The sequence below is a fragment of the Lathamus discolor genome, chromosome 15 (assembly GCF_037157495.1).
Source record: "Lathamus discolor isolate bLatDis1 chromosome 15, bLatDis1.hap1, whole genome shotgun sequence".
NCBI lineage: Eukaryota > Metazoa > Chordata > Aves > Psittaciformes > Psittacidae > Lathamus > Lathamus discolor.
The window spans coordinates 6,487,812-6,504,527 of NC_088898.1; the positions used below are offsets into that span (position 1 = coordinate 6,487,812).

The 16,716-nt window shown below is 49.0% G+C and overlaps 1 protein-coding gene across 5 annotated transcripts in view; it reads right to left on the bottom strand.

Annotated features, from left to right (window-relative positions):
- COL27A1 (collagen type XXVII alpha 1 chain) overlaps nucleotides 1-16,716 on the bottom strand; it is a 195,601-nt gene that overhangs the window by 18,628 nt on the left and 160,257 nt on the right. For all 5 annotated transcript variants that reach the window (XM_065696066.1, XM_065696069.1, XM_065696070.1 and 2 more), the window contains 4 exons: nucleotides 4,167-4,220; nucleotides 3,938-4,045; nucleotides 2,210-2,263; nucleotides 1,869-1,922 (listed from right to left, as the gene is read on the bottom strand). In XM_065696066.1, the coding sequence (XP_065552138.1) occupies nucleotides 1,869-1,922; nucleotides 2,210-2,263; nucleotides 3,938-4,045; nucleotides 4,167-4,220 (270 nt within the window). The remainder of the gene's footprint in view (nucleotides 1-1,868; nucleotides 1,923-2,209; nucleotides 2,264-3,937; nucleotides 4,046-4,166; nucleotides 4,221-16,716) is intronic.

A 16,716-nucleotide genomic window follows, 5' to 3' on the forward strand; every position in this document is an offset into this window, starting at 1 on the left:
TTCTCAGATTCAGGCTTCCATATTCATGTTTGCACTCATGTATAAGGTTACAGATGTCCAGAGGTAAGGAATCTGTCCTTAGGCTGGGTTCCAGGCGACTCTTAGGGGACAAGAAGGAAAGATGGATAAGGAAACTTAGATGCAAGATCGTGGATGCTGAAGGAAATGATGGTGGAGGCTCAGCATGGGATGCTGTGCTCTCCTTGCTCTGCTCTTCAGCAAAGTACGGAGGTATTTGAGACCTGTTGACCTTCCAGGAGGATATGAGTGCGACCTGGCTGTCAGTGCTCATTAGAGACCTGACTGTTCTCAGCAGGATGCATTAGATGCTTTGGTGTCTTTGTGAGGCTTCAGCTTGGATACTTGCATGTGGAATTCATTCCATCATCAGTGTTGCTGTGCTCTGATGACAGAAGATCCATGTTATTTCTGAGGAAGTGTTCTTCCAGTGTCCATTTGCAGAAGAATATCATGTTGGTGAAGGGGAGAGTGCTTCACTGAGAGCTTCGGGTCAATAATTTGGGGACCATTTACTACTGAAGAGATGGGAGCTTTCAAGAAGATGGCAACTTTCAATGGTTTAAGATAAAACAGCAGGCAATTTAAACAGCAGGGATATGTATCTGCACATCGCTTACTCCTGCTGTAAGGCCAGTGACTCATCTCGCTTTTGGTAGCTACAACTACTAAGTTCTCTGCCAGGATGCTCAAGTTTCACCAGTGGGACTGTGAGAAACATCTGGCCACCTCTCAATTGACATTGTGCTTGGTCATAAGCTCTCACTTTACTATCCTGGGCTGTGCTTGGTTAACACTTGCCAGTTCCCACATGGCCACTCAGCAGAATACACCAGAGGAGGAATGCTGCTGAAGTCTGGAAGAGCAAGAGGTGCAGCTTGGGAAGCGGATGGGGCAGCATTAGGGTGGAGAGGAAATCCAACAAGGCATTGATGGAGATGCAGAGCAGCAGGAACATCACCAGCATTGATGGTGATGAAATCCATCCTCCATGGATGCAATTCAGTGGCAGGAAATGACTGGAAAAGCAGCACGACCACTGTTCATCCCCACAGCGACACAAGCAGCTCACCCTGCCCCATTGACTCTCAGCCACCAGCACGGGGTCTCACTGCAGCACAAAGGGAGCAGCATGAAGAGGGTGTCCTGACACGCAGGAGCCTGAGCTGAACGGATGCATGTGGATGCAAAGACGAGCCCTTGGGATCTCCATCCCACAACCTCCTTTTACAAGCAATGATGCTCCTTGCACACATCCAGCTGCAATCACGCTTTGGCTGTGAAAGTGAAGCTCTCCATGATGGGGAGTGGAAAAGGAGTGAAAAGAGCTCAATGCATTTCCCCTCTTCATGGGGACCCCATGACTGACCATTGCCAATGACCATCCCTTCCCTTCCCACGCTGGGGCCGGAGCATCGCTGCGGCTGCTGGAGGCACGTGCGGGGCTCTGTGAGCACAGCCAACACCACCAACAGGAAACCATTAACGTGTGAGTCACTGCTCCAGCCTGAGCTGGTTACGGCCGTGCTGACTCAGCAAAAGGGGGAAAGCACAAGGGGAAAGAGGGCTCTGACTCAGGCCAGCTCTGGCAGGGAGGTTGTCAAGAGCAGAGCAAGAGAAATGAAGAGGAGAGACCAGTTCTGCCCCACTCACAACACGCTATCGGCTGATTTGAGCCCAATTTGGTCAGGACCAGTTAGTTCGTGCAGGGCGCTATTCTGACTTGATCACAGGAAGCTACCAGTCTGATTTCCTTTGGTTTAGAGATTGAGCAGAATTTCTATGGATGCAGGAAAAACAACGTCCCCAGAAGGCATTAGCCACCATCACACGTGCATATGGAGTCTTACCTTTTCCCCCTTTGGCCCTGGTGGTCCAATTGGCCCTGGTGGTCCTGCATGTCCCTGTGGAGAGCAGACAGCACATGAGACAGGAAGGAGGTGTTTGACTGAAGATTCTCTCACAAGCCCTGTGTTGTGCATCCCAGCTTTGGAGGGACTCGCGGCTCATGGCAGAGATGAGCCAAATGCATTTGGAGAAGTCTTGATGGTACAGATCGAGACTTGAGAAAGAACTAAACTGAACTCAAGATCAGAAATAAATCCTAGTGTAAGAACGATTTTACATCCTGGAATGGCAGTTTTGCATTTGAGAACAGACAGAAGCTGCAGAATGACAATAAAATCCTTACCTGGTAACCTTTTAAGCCAGGTTCCCCTTGAGTACCCATCCTTCCTGGAGCACCCTGGAGAGACAAGCACAGAAAGCACCATGAGAGTAGCCCATGTGGATATCAGCACACAAGAGGAGGATGCACTGGGCTCTGCAAAGCAAGGCTCAGCACCACATCCAAGTGAGGCCACCTGAAGTGCTTTTACTTGGCTTTTTCTCTCTTACACATGGAGACAGATGTTAGGAGTCCATCATTCTATGTCTTTGCCAGCATCTATATTCCCTACCTCATTCTGATTTACTACCAGAAAAGGCTGCACGATGTATGCTCTTCATCTGCTCTTCTAGATGTCTTTATACCCAAATCAGCTTCGTGCTAGGAAGTAAGTCCACCAGTGAAACCATTCTCAGCATGACCTAAACTGTCGGGAGGAAACCTTTTGATGTGGTTCTGAGGCCAAGAAAGGAGTTTTCTGGGTTGTGATGAGGGCACTGCAAGCGGTTTGTTGCATCTTAAGCAGTCTGAACAAAGGGGTTTAAATCAGATCAAAGTGAACTGCAAACATTCCTTATCATCCCATTTAGAGTGGAAAAAGCCCTTTCCACAGGACAGAGACGTGTTCAGTCCAATGGACGGCTGCTCAGCTATTGCTTTGTTTCCTTGTGAAATAATCCATGGAGGCTTTGGCAAAGAATACAACGGGAGGATACATGTGAGGCCATAATTTTTAGTGCAGGAAAATGCTATGAGCAGAACCACTGCTCCATCACTCATTTGCTACTGTTCTGAAACATCACCACGATCCTGAGTTCATAAAGAACTGCTTTTCCACTAAGTTCTACCAAATTTAGTGCCAGAAGCTTCCTTACCAGCCTGTACTTACTACTTACTGCTGCTGTCCCAATGCATTTGTCTCAGGTACCTAAAGCAGATGAACTTTTTCTTCCCTCTCCACCACACTATTCCCTCTGAAAGCCTCACCTTCAGTCCCCAACTCAGACTCTTTCCCATGCTGTAATTCTTCTTGCTGCAAGTGTTTTAGATAAGTAGATCAAGAGTGGGTGTAGAAACAGGGCAGAAGTCCAAGGCAGAGTTCCTTATAACAACACAGTTTGACTTGGAAGCAGCTCTCGCCATGAGCGTGCGGTCTCAAAGGGAATGGATCATAGCAAAATAACAGCTTATCAGTTTATTCCCTTCTCCAGAAAAATCCCCACTATTTCAGCCCATCTGGGGAGCTGTGCGGAATCTCCACGATGCAACGTGAGCTGGGTTCACAGGGGCTGTAGTGGTAGGACAAGGGGTGATGGGCTCAAACTGAAACAGGGGAAGTTCAGGTTAGATAGAAGGGAGAAGCTCTTTACTGTGAGGGTGGTGGAACAGTTGCCCAAAGAAGTGGTGAATGCTCCATCCCTGGCAGTGTTCAAGGCCAGGTTGGACAGAGCCTTGGGTGACATGGTCTAGTGTGAGGTGTCCCTGCGCGTGGCAGAGCATTGGGACTGGATGATGTTAAGGTCCTTTCCAACCCAAACCATCCTGTGATTCTATGACACCAGCACAACCACCGCTATGGGGTCTCTCCTGTGCTGCTGAGAGCATGCGCTGAGCTGTTTTGGTCAATGAAACCCATCTAACACATTGCTCTGAAGCCTCTGTTGGGTTCTCTGCTTCCTTCAGGCCTGTGCCCACCACTGCTAGTCCTGGTTCTGCGTGTTGTGTTCAACCATCTGCATCAAGCATTCTCACCATCGGTCCCAGGGTACCTCGGGATCCTTTAGGGCCTTGGTTCCCCTTCGGCCCCTCCTTCCCTGGAGCTCCTGTCTCGCCGAGCTGCCCCTGGTAGCCCTTGCTGCCCTGCAGAATGGAAGCACTGATGTTAATGTAGGACAAAGCTGTTTCTATGGATCAATAGCAAAGATGAGCAAAGAATGGGAGATCCAGAGGAGGAGATGTTATCAATGGGAGGTGTTCTTACCTTCTGGCCAGGCTTGCCCTTTTCCCCCTGTTTTCCTGGTTTCCCTTCTGGTCCCTAGGATTGAAAAAGAAACTGTTGGAATAGGAAAGCAAAGAAGACCCCTTCCAACCAGGCCACTTCCCTGGCACACTCAACCCTCATAGCATCCTCACCCATCCTATCCTATTCCCATGGAAACCAACAAGAAAGTCATTCAGGTAAGGCCACCATTCACAGGTACTACTGGGGTATAGCTGAGTTTGTTCCTGAGCTGTTCCAACACACGGAGAAGGAAACCTCATTGCTCCAAGGTGGAAAGGTCTCCATGACAAGTGACTACAGGACAGCCTGGCTGAAAGGTGACATCTGTCATCTCCAGATCACATGTCAAAGACAGGCAGGTGATGGGAAAACCATCTGATGTGTCCAAGCATCCTCGAGGATACCGAAGAGGGATCTCAGCAGTGCTCCTTGAAGTCATCATCCACTGAGCTGAAATACAGTACCGACCCCACTGCTGCTACAGAAAGGGCTGAACTGGGGAAAACACATTTATCCTGACCCCACAAAACATTCCCTCTGGTCTGCAGAGCTGCCATCTCTGCACCATCGCTTTAAGAGCTGTGTCTTTCACCACCAACTATGGCATTGAATAGGATATCAATATTTTTATATGGTTTTGGGATACTGGCAGTGGAACCATTGCCTTAACAGCAATTCTCCTCATTTTTACCTTGTAATAATAGGTAATAATAATAATAATAATAATAATGAAATATCACACTGCCTTATAACACAGGCAGTTTAATTTCCTATCTCCTGGCCATGCCCAGCTTTCTACTCACAGTGCAAGGATCTTCCCTCTATTTGTCCTATTACTACTGCAACACACAGCACACAGCAATCACAGTGCACTGATCAGGCAGCCAGAAACAAAGCAGGATGCCAAACTCCAGGTGGGAACCACAGCAACCAGAAACAAACCCTGGGCTGCTTTGTGCACCCAGTGTGGGTGCAGAACCTGCCACCCCTCCTTGCATGCACACAACAGCAATCAGCTGTGTAACCAGGCACAGCACACTCTCCTTAGGGAGCCCAGGGAGATCGTTTGGCCCCGTTGGCTGCAAGGCTGCCTGCATACTTTAGTTTTGACAGAGAGAAGCAGAAGCATCACTGAAGGAAATAACTCATGCTTTTTGGCAACTGCAACAGCCTTTTCAACAGCATCCCCACACCAGCGCAGCATCCCGCCCTCTGCTCTCCTGCATCCCACTTGAGGTATAACGTTCGCCACTGTTGATGCTGCAATCTCAGCTGAACAAAAGCAACTTATAAAGTAGTCGTATCAAAGGGGTTTCACTCTGATCTGAAACATGGGCCTCAGAAGTGCCTGCTCTTCACACAAAGGAGTAATTCAGACTTCTTATAGCCCTAAAGAATTGTGCCAGTTCTTCACTTCCCAAAAGGAACAGCTCCGTTTTACCTTGGTCAAGCATTTCAAGAGCCCACGCTATTAGAGCTTCACAAGGGACAGATCCCTGCCAAGGGATACACAAGTCCTGTTCTGTTGCCCCTACCATCTTACTTGGGGCTTTGTTTGCTATTTTTGCCACTTTCCAAGAGCTCACCTTTGGAATTCTTTTCCCACAGATGCCAAGCAACCCCAGTACATGATGGATTGTGGGTGCTAAGCCTCCACATCACCCATGTGGTTTGACAGTACAGAGAAGCCTTCACCAATGAAAGCGTGCCTGACAAACAGCCATCCCCATCCATCTCTGCACCTAGCTCACCAGTGGACCTGGTACCATGTCCCTCAACTTCCTCACAGATCGGATGCAATGTATGTAGTGAAGCAGCAAGTGTTCATAGACCCTGTTCTGCAGCAATACTGTGATGTTCAGTAGCTTGAAAATCTGGAGAGTGAATAGTGGAATCATTCACACAAGTTTACTGTCAAAACAAGACATGAACAAATAAAGACACAACTGGGATTTCTAATCAGCTGCACAGCGTTCTTCCATCAATCTGTTCATTAAGATCCTTTGGAAGCACAGGCGATAGATACATCTTACACATGGGAGAAAGCCCATTTTAAGCTAAATCTGTTCTGATCCCAGTGATGGCCAAGCCCTTGATCTTCTCCAGCAGAGTAATTTTGCATGCTCAGATGTGCTCCTGAACTGCTGTGCTGTAACACAAATGCAAACCAAATACTTCCACATTATGGCTCCATCCCCAGGATGAGGCTGTGCTCATTGTCTGTAGAAAATGCAGACACCAGTGCATGGATGAGATGTGCTTTGATCACTGCACAGGGTAGAGGGACTGTGTTTACATGAGGATCTCACAGTTACCTCAGAAGAGTTTGAAGTACAGTATCCACCTGGATACATCTTCTATGGAAGCAATGAAGCAACTTGCTTCTATCCACAATGGGAAATGTCTTTGGTTTTTGAGGAGACAGGTTCAGGCCTTAAATCTTCTCATGTGAAAAACAAAACGCTCCTAAAATCTGCCAGTGTTCAAGTTCATCCTTGTACCCACAATCATAGAGATACAGGGTTAGAGTCATCTGGGAGAGGGAAAAAGCCAAAACATAACCCCAACTTTGACAGTCCGAGCCCTGCTCACAGCAATAAACGCGATCTGTGCCATGTTCAAACAGAGTCTTCAACTTCCTCTGGATTTCTTCAGCTTGTCTTTCCCTTTTGGTGGAGTCTGAACATGGATTTGGGCTCCAATAAACTCCCTGTACCGGCTTTTCCCCTTAGGACGCATTGGCCTCGTCGAGCGGGGATGTTCATCTGCTCCAGAAGGCTCCCTGGGTCCTCCAGCTGGGGCGCGGCTCCTTCTTCGTTGCTGGAGAAAGCAGAATTGGCAGCATCTCCATCTCTTGACAGTGATAGCGAGACCAGCTGTCCTCACAGTGAGCCACAGAGATCTTCCTTTGAGCTCCTCGCTGCTCCTAGCTCTTGTCTGCCAGTTAAAAGCTTTACTGGCATAAATAAATGGGTCAAACCGTGCTGGCAACACCATCAGCAGAGACGTGGCTTGCATCTTGGAGCCTGAGTCACCTCCTCGAGTGGAGTAAGCGCTATCAGCAAAGGACGTTGCTGTGCTCTACCAGCATGCTTTCTAGGACTTTGGCCAGCAGAGCTCTGCTAGTGAGTGGGAAGCCTACCATATGCCTGATTTTCCTGGATGTGCTTTTTCCAACCGCGCAGGAATTTTGCTCAGATGAATTTAGAGGCAGCTCAGCACTTGTCTGGGGTTCCCAGATATGTGATATCTCTGCTTGTGATGTTCCAGATGTGATGCTTGTTGCAATCCCAGACGTTGACAGGGCACATAGGCAGCGGTATGCACAGTTCCCAGAAATCACTGCACTGTTACATGCCACATGTTACACAGGCAACAAGAAGCCCCGCAACAACTGTGATAGCCTTCAAAAAGCTCACATCCTTTTCCTCTCTATTCTTCTGACTCATTTGTCCAGGGATGGAAAAATCGGGCTCAGAACAGGGGAGGAAAAGAATGGGATAGACATAAAATTGAGTGAGATTGTAGCTCCATCCGGGGTCTCCATAGTACACCAGGAATCCAGCATCTTCTGGTACTTCTTTCACTGTTCCTAGGGCTCCTACTCTCTTTAGCAGAGACAGCAACGAGGGGCAGAAACTGTACAAAAGCTTATACATAAGGGTAATGAATTCCAAGTTCTTTTCGCTGGATTCAAATCAGTTGGGTTCGCTTGCCAAGGCACTAAAACACTCGATGCTTTTATTCTTGGGGTTTGTACACATTTTGTTGTATACTTTGGGTTACTGGTTTGCTGAGAAAACAAATCTTCTTTCCAAGCTTCCTCCATGAGCGGGGTTATTTTAGATGGTGACTTCTCTTTATGTGCTGCAGTCTTTGCTAGAGGAGCATATCAGTACCTCCAGAAGATGATGGTGTTTGTGACTAGGGACAGTGGAAAGCAGTGGTTTTACAAAGTTATGTGGCTTCAGGTATGCCAAAATAGCCAAGAAAAGCAAAAGAATTCTCATCTTAGGTCTAGCATGTTTGAAATTCCATTGCCAGCTTTTCCAAGGACCAAGCTTTAGAAGAGTTTTTTAGGAAGACCATAAATATTCCCTAAAGGAAAAGCTACATGGTTTGTTTTCTAATGCAAATTGATTAATATTTAAGGACAAAGAGGCTTTCAGCTGCTCTTGGCCTTGGCAGCAAAGTCAGGTCTCTTGCACGGCACAGCGATGTTTACTGGGAGCAAATAGATGAGCAGCCCAGCTTTAAACCCTCAAAACATCAACAGTTGAAGTCTATGTTACAACAACAACAAGCAGAAAAAACAAAGTAAGGAAGTTGAATGAACTGCAGGGAGATATGCCCCAGATGGAGCCAAACAGCGCTAAAATCCAGACCCAAACTCCCCCCACAGCCAGTGATGCTCGAGGCCTGGGGAAGCGGTTACTGAGACGTGACTCACCGTCCTGGTTTGACTCAAGGGGACTCTGCCTCTTGGCACTTCAGAGGATAGATATGCTCCTGCTTTGCTTGCAGAGGGGAGGAAGCTCCATGAGGGCACAGACCTGACAAGATCACTTCCCAGAGCCTATCTCTGGGAAGCGTGGAGACCTCATAGCAGCCTTCCGGTATCTGAAGGGGGGCTATAGGGATGCTGGGAATGGACTCTTCATCAGGGACTGTAGTGACAGAACAAGGGGTAACGGGTTCAAACTGAAACAGGGGAAGTTTAGATTGGATATAAGGAAGAAGTTCTTTACTGTGAGGGTGGTGAGGCACTGGAATGGGTTGCCCAGGGAGGTTGTGAGTGCTCCATCCCTGGCGGTGTTCAAGGCCAGGTTGGACAGAGCCTTCGGTGACACGGTTTGGTGTGAGGTGTCCCTGCCCATGGCAGGGGGTTGGAACTGGATGATCTTAAGGTCCTTTCCAACCCAAACCAGTCTATGGTTCTATTCTATGGTTCTGTCTCAGGAAGGTTCAGGATTACCTGGGATTGATGTGGAACAGGAGCATGTGTCCATGGTCATTGAGTGAAGGTCTGAGGTTACTCCTCCCTACCAACAGTGAGGCAAGAAAAAGTACTAAAAGCAGAATGTAGCTACTGAATAAAGAAAAGAAAGCACCAATGGTGATGAGGAAAAACCCCAATGGTGATGGTTTGAGGCAGTGGGCATAGAAAGGGCAGAAAAGCTAAAGCACCACTAAAGGTAGGATGAGGGAACATAGGATGGCCATGCCCATATTGTTCAGGGCCTGGCCAGCAAGCTCATTTAAAGGGAAATGAAAAAGCCCCATATAATTTCCTACTGCTCAGCAACGTCTCCATATGAGAACCTCTACTTCATAAACTTTGATCGGGAGAAGCCTCCCTCTATGGAAGACAGCTCACAAGCGCTCAGGAAATTAGTGGGATTATTGGGGCCGGGCATCTGAAGACATAAATGTTTCAGATTTATAAGAAACACATTTCACAGTCACTTTGCCTCGCAGTAGTTTGGAAGGGGAGGAGACAGGGCAGCAGCTCCTGAATGAGTGTGGGGAGAGAAGAAAGACTCAACTGTTCCTGAGAAGAAAGACCTGATTGTACTGCGGGGTTGAGAGGGCTTCACTGGGATCACTGGGAAGTAATGGGCTCTTGGCCTGCTTGTGGAAGCTGAGTGGTGAGTGCAGGTAGAGCTGAATGCAGAGTGAGGTGGGGTAGAGATCTCGGATGGAAAGACGACATCTAACATCACTAGGACGTTCCTTTCAGCCAACTTCCACAGCTTAAAATGTGGAATCCAACCTAAAATGTCATACCCCAAACTTTCTCTTTTAGTACAAACTCTTATCTGCATGCAGATGTTGATCCGAAATATGCCCCTTACAGGTTTTGTGGATGAGGAGGTCTATGTACTGTAGGTTACCCTGCTCTTGCAGGGGGGTTGGACTAGATGATCTTTTTAGGTCCCTTCCAACCCTTGGGATTCTGTGATTCTGTGATTTAGCTTGTGTTCTCAAAGCAGTCACTGCGTAAGGCAGCAAAGAGAATCATGTACAGAGCTGTGCTGTGTGCTCTGAGCTGCTCTGCTTTGGTCTGATAGCCCAGAACTGCCACTGATTTGTTATTTCTGGGAAAATCCCCTTTTCCCCCCTCCTTCCTTCTGTTTCCTCATCTCTAAGGAAGGAGAACAGACAAAAGTGCCACCAAAAGGCTTGATGGGTGGGTATGAAGTGCAGGAAAAGTGCAAGCCCTCATCCCCACTGAGCTGTGAAGCTTTCATACATGATGACACCCAAATGCTCCAAGGAATCTGATGACTGCAAATTAAGGGATAGCCACAGTATTTGGGCACTGTAACCCTGATTTACACTAATGAGCACTACTTGTGCTCCCAAAACCCACTAAGGGTTAACGTCTTCCTTTTGAAGGACACAGATGCCCTGGGGTTGTGGAAGAGGAGGGGAACAAAACCCTCTCTTGCAATAAAGGAGGGGAATCTTCAAGTAACTGCCCAAAGAGCGCGTCTCCTTCGCCTGAGTCAGGAAAGAACCCGTGCCAAGACAACGGGATTCATTTCACATTCTGGCTCATTCTAACTCCTATTAACTCTAAACGAAGACCAGCTGGGCTCAGCCTGCCTGCCCAAGCGGCACAGGGACCCGGCAGGGCTGGCCAGCACTGCAGGGACAACAGCCCCTTGGCTATAGGAGAGCAGCCTTGGTCACTGCAGGCAGTGACTCCGCAGGGACTGCTCCGTGATTGCCTGGGCTCACAGGTACCCCTGGTCCACTCCAAATGGATGGCTTTGGGGGGCTGTCACAGAGACTGGAATAGTAGACAAGAGAGGGAAGCCCCCCACTATAAAGTCTCCCAAACAACAAAATCCATCGTGTACCTCTCCATAACATGGGATGCTGAGATTTCCACACAACAGGCTGAACCAGGGGCCATCAGCACTGATTAAAGCAAAAGGAGAAGAAGCTGACTACAGCTAAGCTGCCCAGGGATGACAACACTGCAAGGAAGGAACAAGACCTGAGGACTGCAGTTTATGCAGAGAGGGGCTCACCCTGACCCTTGCTCTCACCCTATTCGAAGCAGAGTTCAAGCACGTTTGACTGCATTCCTGAGCAACTTCATTCGCCTTTGATTTTTGAGGCAAGACAAATACCTGCTTATGGCTTTGTTAGATATTAGTCTCATGGGTATATTACTCCAAGGCTGCTACACAATGATGCAGCACGGCCAAGTGCAAGCAAATTCAAGATATAGAAACTGGAGTCCAGTAAGCTGTGGCTTGGGATGTGGGCCATGCACAAGGCCAGGAGACACTCAGCTCTGCAGCAAAAAGCCCTTTGACAAGCAAAGCTGGCTCAGGAAACATCTCCTGTAATGCCCATGGGACAATAGAGCCCATACTGAGCCACAGCACAGGGTACAGGGGCAGGGATGGGGAGCTGCTGGTCCCCCTCTGCCACTGACCAGCAGGGATGACCCTGGGCAAGTCACTTTATGTTGTCTATCTACTGCTAATACATTATTCAAGGGAAAGATTAGGAATAACAATACTCATTTCCTTATATTAAGGGTGTGAGGAGCTTGCTGTTCCTACTGACACGCTGCCAGGGCGCTCATAGCCTTCTCCCGCACACCAAGCCCAGTATCCTCCATCCCTTCCATTGCTCAGTTGGGGGTAACCCCACACCCTGAAGTTATGGGAGTTTAAGAGACCTCTTTCAAGTGAGAGCTCTACAGACAGCTCCATGAGAAACAGCTTTCCCAGGAAACAGCAGCTCAGCACATTATAAAAAGCCCAGAGATTCCTGCATGGAGAGCAGAGATTAAAACCAGAAGTAACTCCAGGATTGTCCTTCGGCAGCCCCAGTGTTTCCAGGGAGCTGGATGCCATGGAAGTGATGTGGTGCTGCCAGCTGTCCCTGAGCTCAAGTGTTGGTTGGGAGTGAATGGCTGGATCCAGTGACAGAAAATCTTGGAATTGTGTTTTTCAGTGGCAGGAAACAGAAAAGAACAAAGAGCAAAAAATCGCCACCCTGGGACAAACTCTGCTGTGAGTGATGTTTGGACAACGTTGTGAGAGAGGGCATGGATGGGAATGGGCAGAGGCCAGAAACCAGCCCCATCTCGGTTGTGACCACAGTGTCTGGAGCAGCTCTGCTAGGTCAGAGCAGAAGATCCATCCTGGCCAGCAAGTTCTCCTCCTCTTCAGGACTGCAGCCTGCAGATGATGGAGAAATGAGAGCACAATGGGAAGGATGCTGAACTCAGGACATCATCCAGCGCTGCGTGTGGAGTTGCTGCCGCTCTGGGGTGTGACGTGGAGGAGACCACAGTGATGGAGCCAAGAACCACAAGTTCACCAGTGCTCTGTGCTGGGCTGGGTCCTGTGCAAAGCACCATGAGTTCCTCTACCCCAGCCCAGCTCCATCACTTCACCCTCTTGGAGAGCAAAGGAAAGGACTTCGGACCTTGTCGCATCAGCCCTTAAAGCCCTTTTGGTGCGCGTCTGTGCCACGCAGCAGGGCCAGCACATGCAGCCAGATCTCTGATGTAATTGTTTATGGCGATTTATATCGTTGGAGGGTCTGGCTCAAAGCTTTGCGAGTCCTGAGATGGCTTGAATGACACCGCAGATAGGGTTTCAGGTTAAAAAGGAAGTGGAAAAAGAGAAGAACTCGTCTCCCAGATCTGCTGAACAACGAGGGATTTTCTTGTTTCAGAGCATGCTGTATTTCAGTGCTTACAGGGCTCTCCAATTGCTTTCCTGGAACTGTAAACCCCTCGCTATCAGATGTCTGCCTTGTATGGCAACCAGCGCATTACCAAAACCACAGCGCAGAGCTACGGAGCGCAGCTGGAAACCCACCACCTCCCTCGTGCCAACTGGCTCGGGCTGTTTGCACAGCCACCAGTGGATCAGTTGTCCTCCAAGGGAAGAGATGAAGTGCTGCATTCGCTGTAGGTAGAGAGGAGAAGCAGTGGGGAGAAGCACTTCTTGGGGGGGATGCTCACAGGGACCTGTGTCCAGGTTGATGGTTGCATACGAGTGACTTCAACCTCTTATTATCCTCTGTTGCAAAGAGCAGGATGGACTGGCAGCCAGCTCCTTTACCCTCCAACAGTGTTCTCTGGGTGTTTCAGGCTCTGTGGCACTATCCCCTTGGACACTTACAGGTTGGCAGGTAAATTATCTTCTTATTCTGCCAAACTACACCATGGCACTTGCACTGCTGATGGATGCCTTGCAGGGTTCACAGCCTGTTGTACCTTTCCGTCTCCCCACAGGCTGCAGAGACACATCCTTGCCCATAGAGAAGGTCTGGATCCTCAGTGGACTCCCTACTCTGTTGATCCCAGGATTTGCATCTCCAGCCATTCTCTTCCCAGGCAATGCTCTGCAAGGGGAAGACATTTGCAGCTCGTTGTGGCTCAGATGAGCCAATTAGAGGTCAAATAGCCAAGTCCAGAAGAGAATCAAGATAATGAAGGGAACAAGCTTGTTTTAGAAGACTGAAAGCACTGGAAGGAGGTAATACTTGAAACAGCAGCTCAGGAAAGGTGCACAACTCTGATGCAAGCAGATCTTGCCCTCAGCTGTGTGCTGATGCTCCCTGATTTCTCCCTTTTGACCAGGGGACAATTGGCCCATCCCTTTGTTGAGCAGGAATTGAAGGGAGCAGTGTGAACTTGGACAAAGTGACCAGAAAATAGAGGATACTCACTTAGCTCCAGCTGCCTTGAGACCGGCCAGCCACAGCTGGCAGGCTCATGGACCAGCTTCAGCTTGCTGAAATCCGCTGGCTTTGAACCACGCACAGGCTATCCCCAGGGACACGGCTGGGGCCTCCCTGCTGCTTTTGTTTGAGAAGCAGAACCAGCTTCCAGATACCTTAACGCTGGGAATGGCTGAGCCAAGTTAGAGCTTAGAGTCTTCAACAACGCTTCGTGGGTGCTGAGGGAAGCTTGGTCGGGGCCTTGGTATCTGTGATAGATTCCAAGCATCAGGATGGCTTTCTGGAAAATGAAGCCTTGCTCAGTAAAGCCAGATGTGTCCCTGCTGTAGGGATCAGTCGCTGGGTGAACGTCTCTTTTCTGGCTGGCTGAATGCAAAGTGAGGTGGGGAAACCTACCAAGGATGGCAAGTGTCACCAAGACCTTCCTTTCAGCCAAGTTCCTCAGCTTCAAATGTGGAATCCATGACCCAGAAGAGCAGCACAGACCTTTTATGCTTCCTCCAGCTTTACCACCAGTGAAGGTGCTTTAGCACATCCCTTCTTCATCTGCCATCTCCCAGGTTGTTCTATGACTGTGCAGACCAAAGAACTGCTTAGCCTCTTTCCATCCCTTGCACTGGCCATCTCCATATGGTGTACATGCCCTGCCAGGTTCCCCCAGCTACAACAGGGTGCTGCCAGCACCAGGCCTTTGCCCCATACCAATATGTGCAAAATGGGCTTGAACACGTACCAGCAATAAAGCATTTCAGAGCAACCAGATGCCTCATTTCCTACACTGGTCAGGCGGACACTCAGTAGTGAAGTGTCGCATTCCGTTGGACATAAGCAAAATCAAGACTAAGACTAAACATGTCCTTGGCGTTGAGGAAAAACCTTCAAGAAGGGATGTGGCTGCGGGAACATGTGATGGAAAGGGTTTTTCCAGAGGCTGTTGCTGCTCAGGGGGGGCACATCTCTGTGGGACCCCTCTAGTACCTAGGCAGAGGGCAACACAAAGCCAATACAAGGCGCAGGAAAAGCTTGTCTCTACATCCACGACTGCAGATGGGCGTCAGCTTCCTTAAGCTAATGTGAATCTCCTCCAGATGGTGACAATGAGCTACTCACTCCCGAATGGAGGTTAGTTTGTTGGCACAGGTAACCAGACAGATCCTTGTGTGTCTCTTCCACTAACAGCACAGAAACATCAACATCTCTCTGTAGCTGAGCAGCACATCACTGGAGGAGAAGCAAACATCCCTAGTCCAGGGAAAAGTCAGCAGATCCAGGCAGGAATGCAATGAAGCACAGAGGTAAGGGCTCTGGGTGTCATGCCAGGAGAGACCAAATGAAGATGTAATAACTGCAGTTCTCTGTAAAACCATCTCAGCTGAGTACTGGACAATGTTAACACTGTCAGATGTATTAAAACCATATGTAACATGTGTGATGTGCCAGCACACAGTATCTGCAGCACACCCAAGCCCAACGTGCCTCCTCCCTGCACTATAAGTGGCTCCGCACTTTCCTAAGGCAATTTCCCTACCAATCCTGGATGGGTTTGTCACTGAGCCTATGGTGGCTGCTATGGCATTGCCTTGCAGAGGATGGGTTGACGTGATATTCCAGCTTCCAATACTCAACTGAACGGGAGACGGTTGCCGTTATCTTTAGCATCTCTGAGCTGTCAGCTTGGCAGAAATCTAAGGAAGATCCCATGGATATTTGTACCTTTTCCCCATGGGAAGGTGGGATAAAAGTCTCAAAAATGGGAAAGGAAACATTATTTGTTCTTCTATCAGAGGACTTCCATCTTCAAATTACCTCAGCAAGACAGGAACACCAGCCTATATATGAGGTAATGGCCAGGCATTTGGCAGGGGAGCCAATGCCTATGTGGTCCCTGACAGTCTGCCCTGAGTTTAGACATAGGGATATACAAAGCAGCACATGAAAATAGTAGATGGAAATATAGCAGTCTGCAGTACAAAAAACACACAAAAGGGAGTGATTATGAGCAGGAATCTTGGCTCTGTTGACTCTTTATGGCATCATGTTCCCAGGGACATGCTGGCAAACAGCAGGGACGGAGTCTGAGAGAATCTATATTTCATACTCTATAACTTAATATGGCTTTTGCATGAGTTTAGTGTTTTTATTGGGTTCTTAAAACATGCACTGTATAAACACGTGAACCAGCCAGAAGCACAGCACATGGAGGGCCGGGTGCTGAGGGTGGCTGTCCATGGAGCTGGGAGGGAGCCGGGATATTGGGAACCACCCCATGCCGTACCACCCCTTGGTATGGTCCCAGTCCTGCAAAGAGCTCCCTGTGGATACAGGGGGCTGGGGCCAAGGATGGCCTTATTTAGGGCAGGACTACAGCCTTATTCTGTACATTTATGGTGCTGCATGGTAGTACTGAGCCAACGTTTCCACTCTCGGGTCGAGTCAGTGCTCACACCGCAACCTCAGCCCAAAACCAACATAAATCCAGCCCCTTTGCTTCCATCCCCTTGCACCCTTCTCCTTGTCCTTCTTTTAGCCAGCTACCATGGCACCGAAGGGAAAACAACATGCTCCAACATCGAGCATCCTGCCAGCACTCAGAGGTACCCACCTGCCCTGCTGCTTGCCACCCATCCTGGGCAGGGATTTCAGAGCTGCCATAAACCTGGTCAGACCTGGGCTCCTTCTGACACACCCAGAGACATGTGGGGTGGGAGCCAGAGTGTTCCCCGGCTGCATCAGGAATAGGGCTTATGCTATAGGCTAGCACGGCTGCTCCTCTCAGGCTGGCTGCATCCAGCCCAGCCAGGCTACG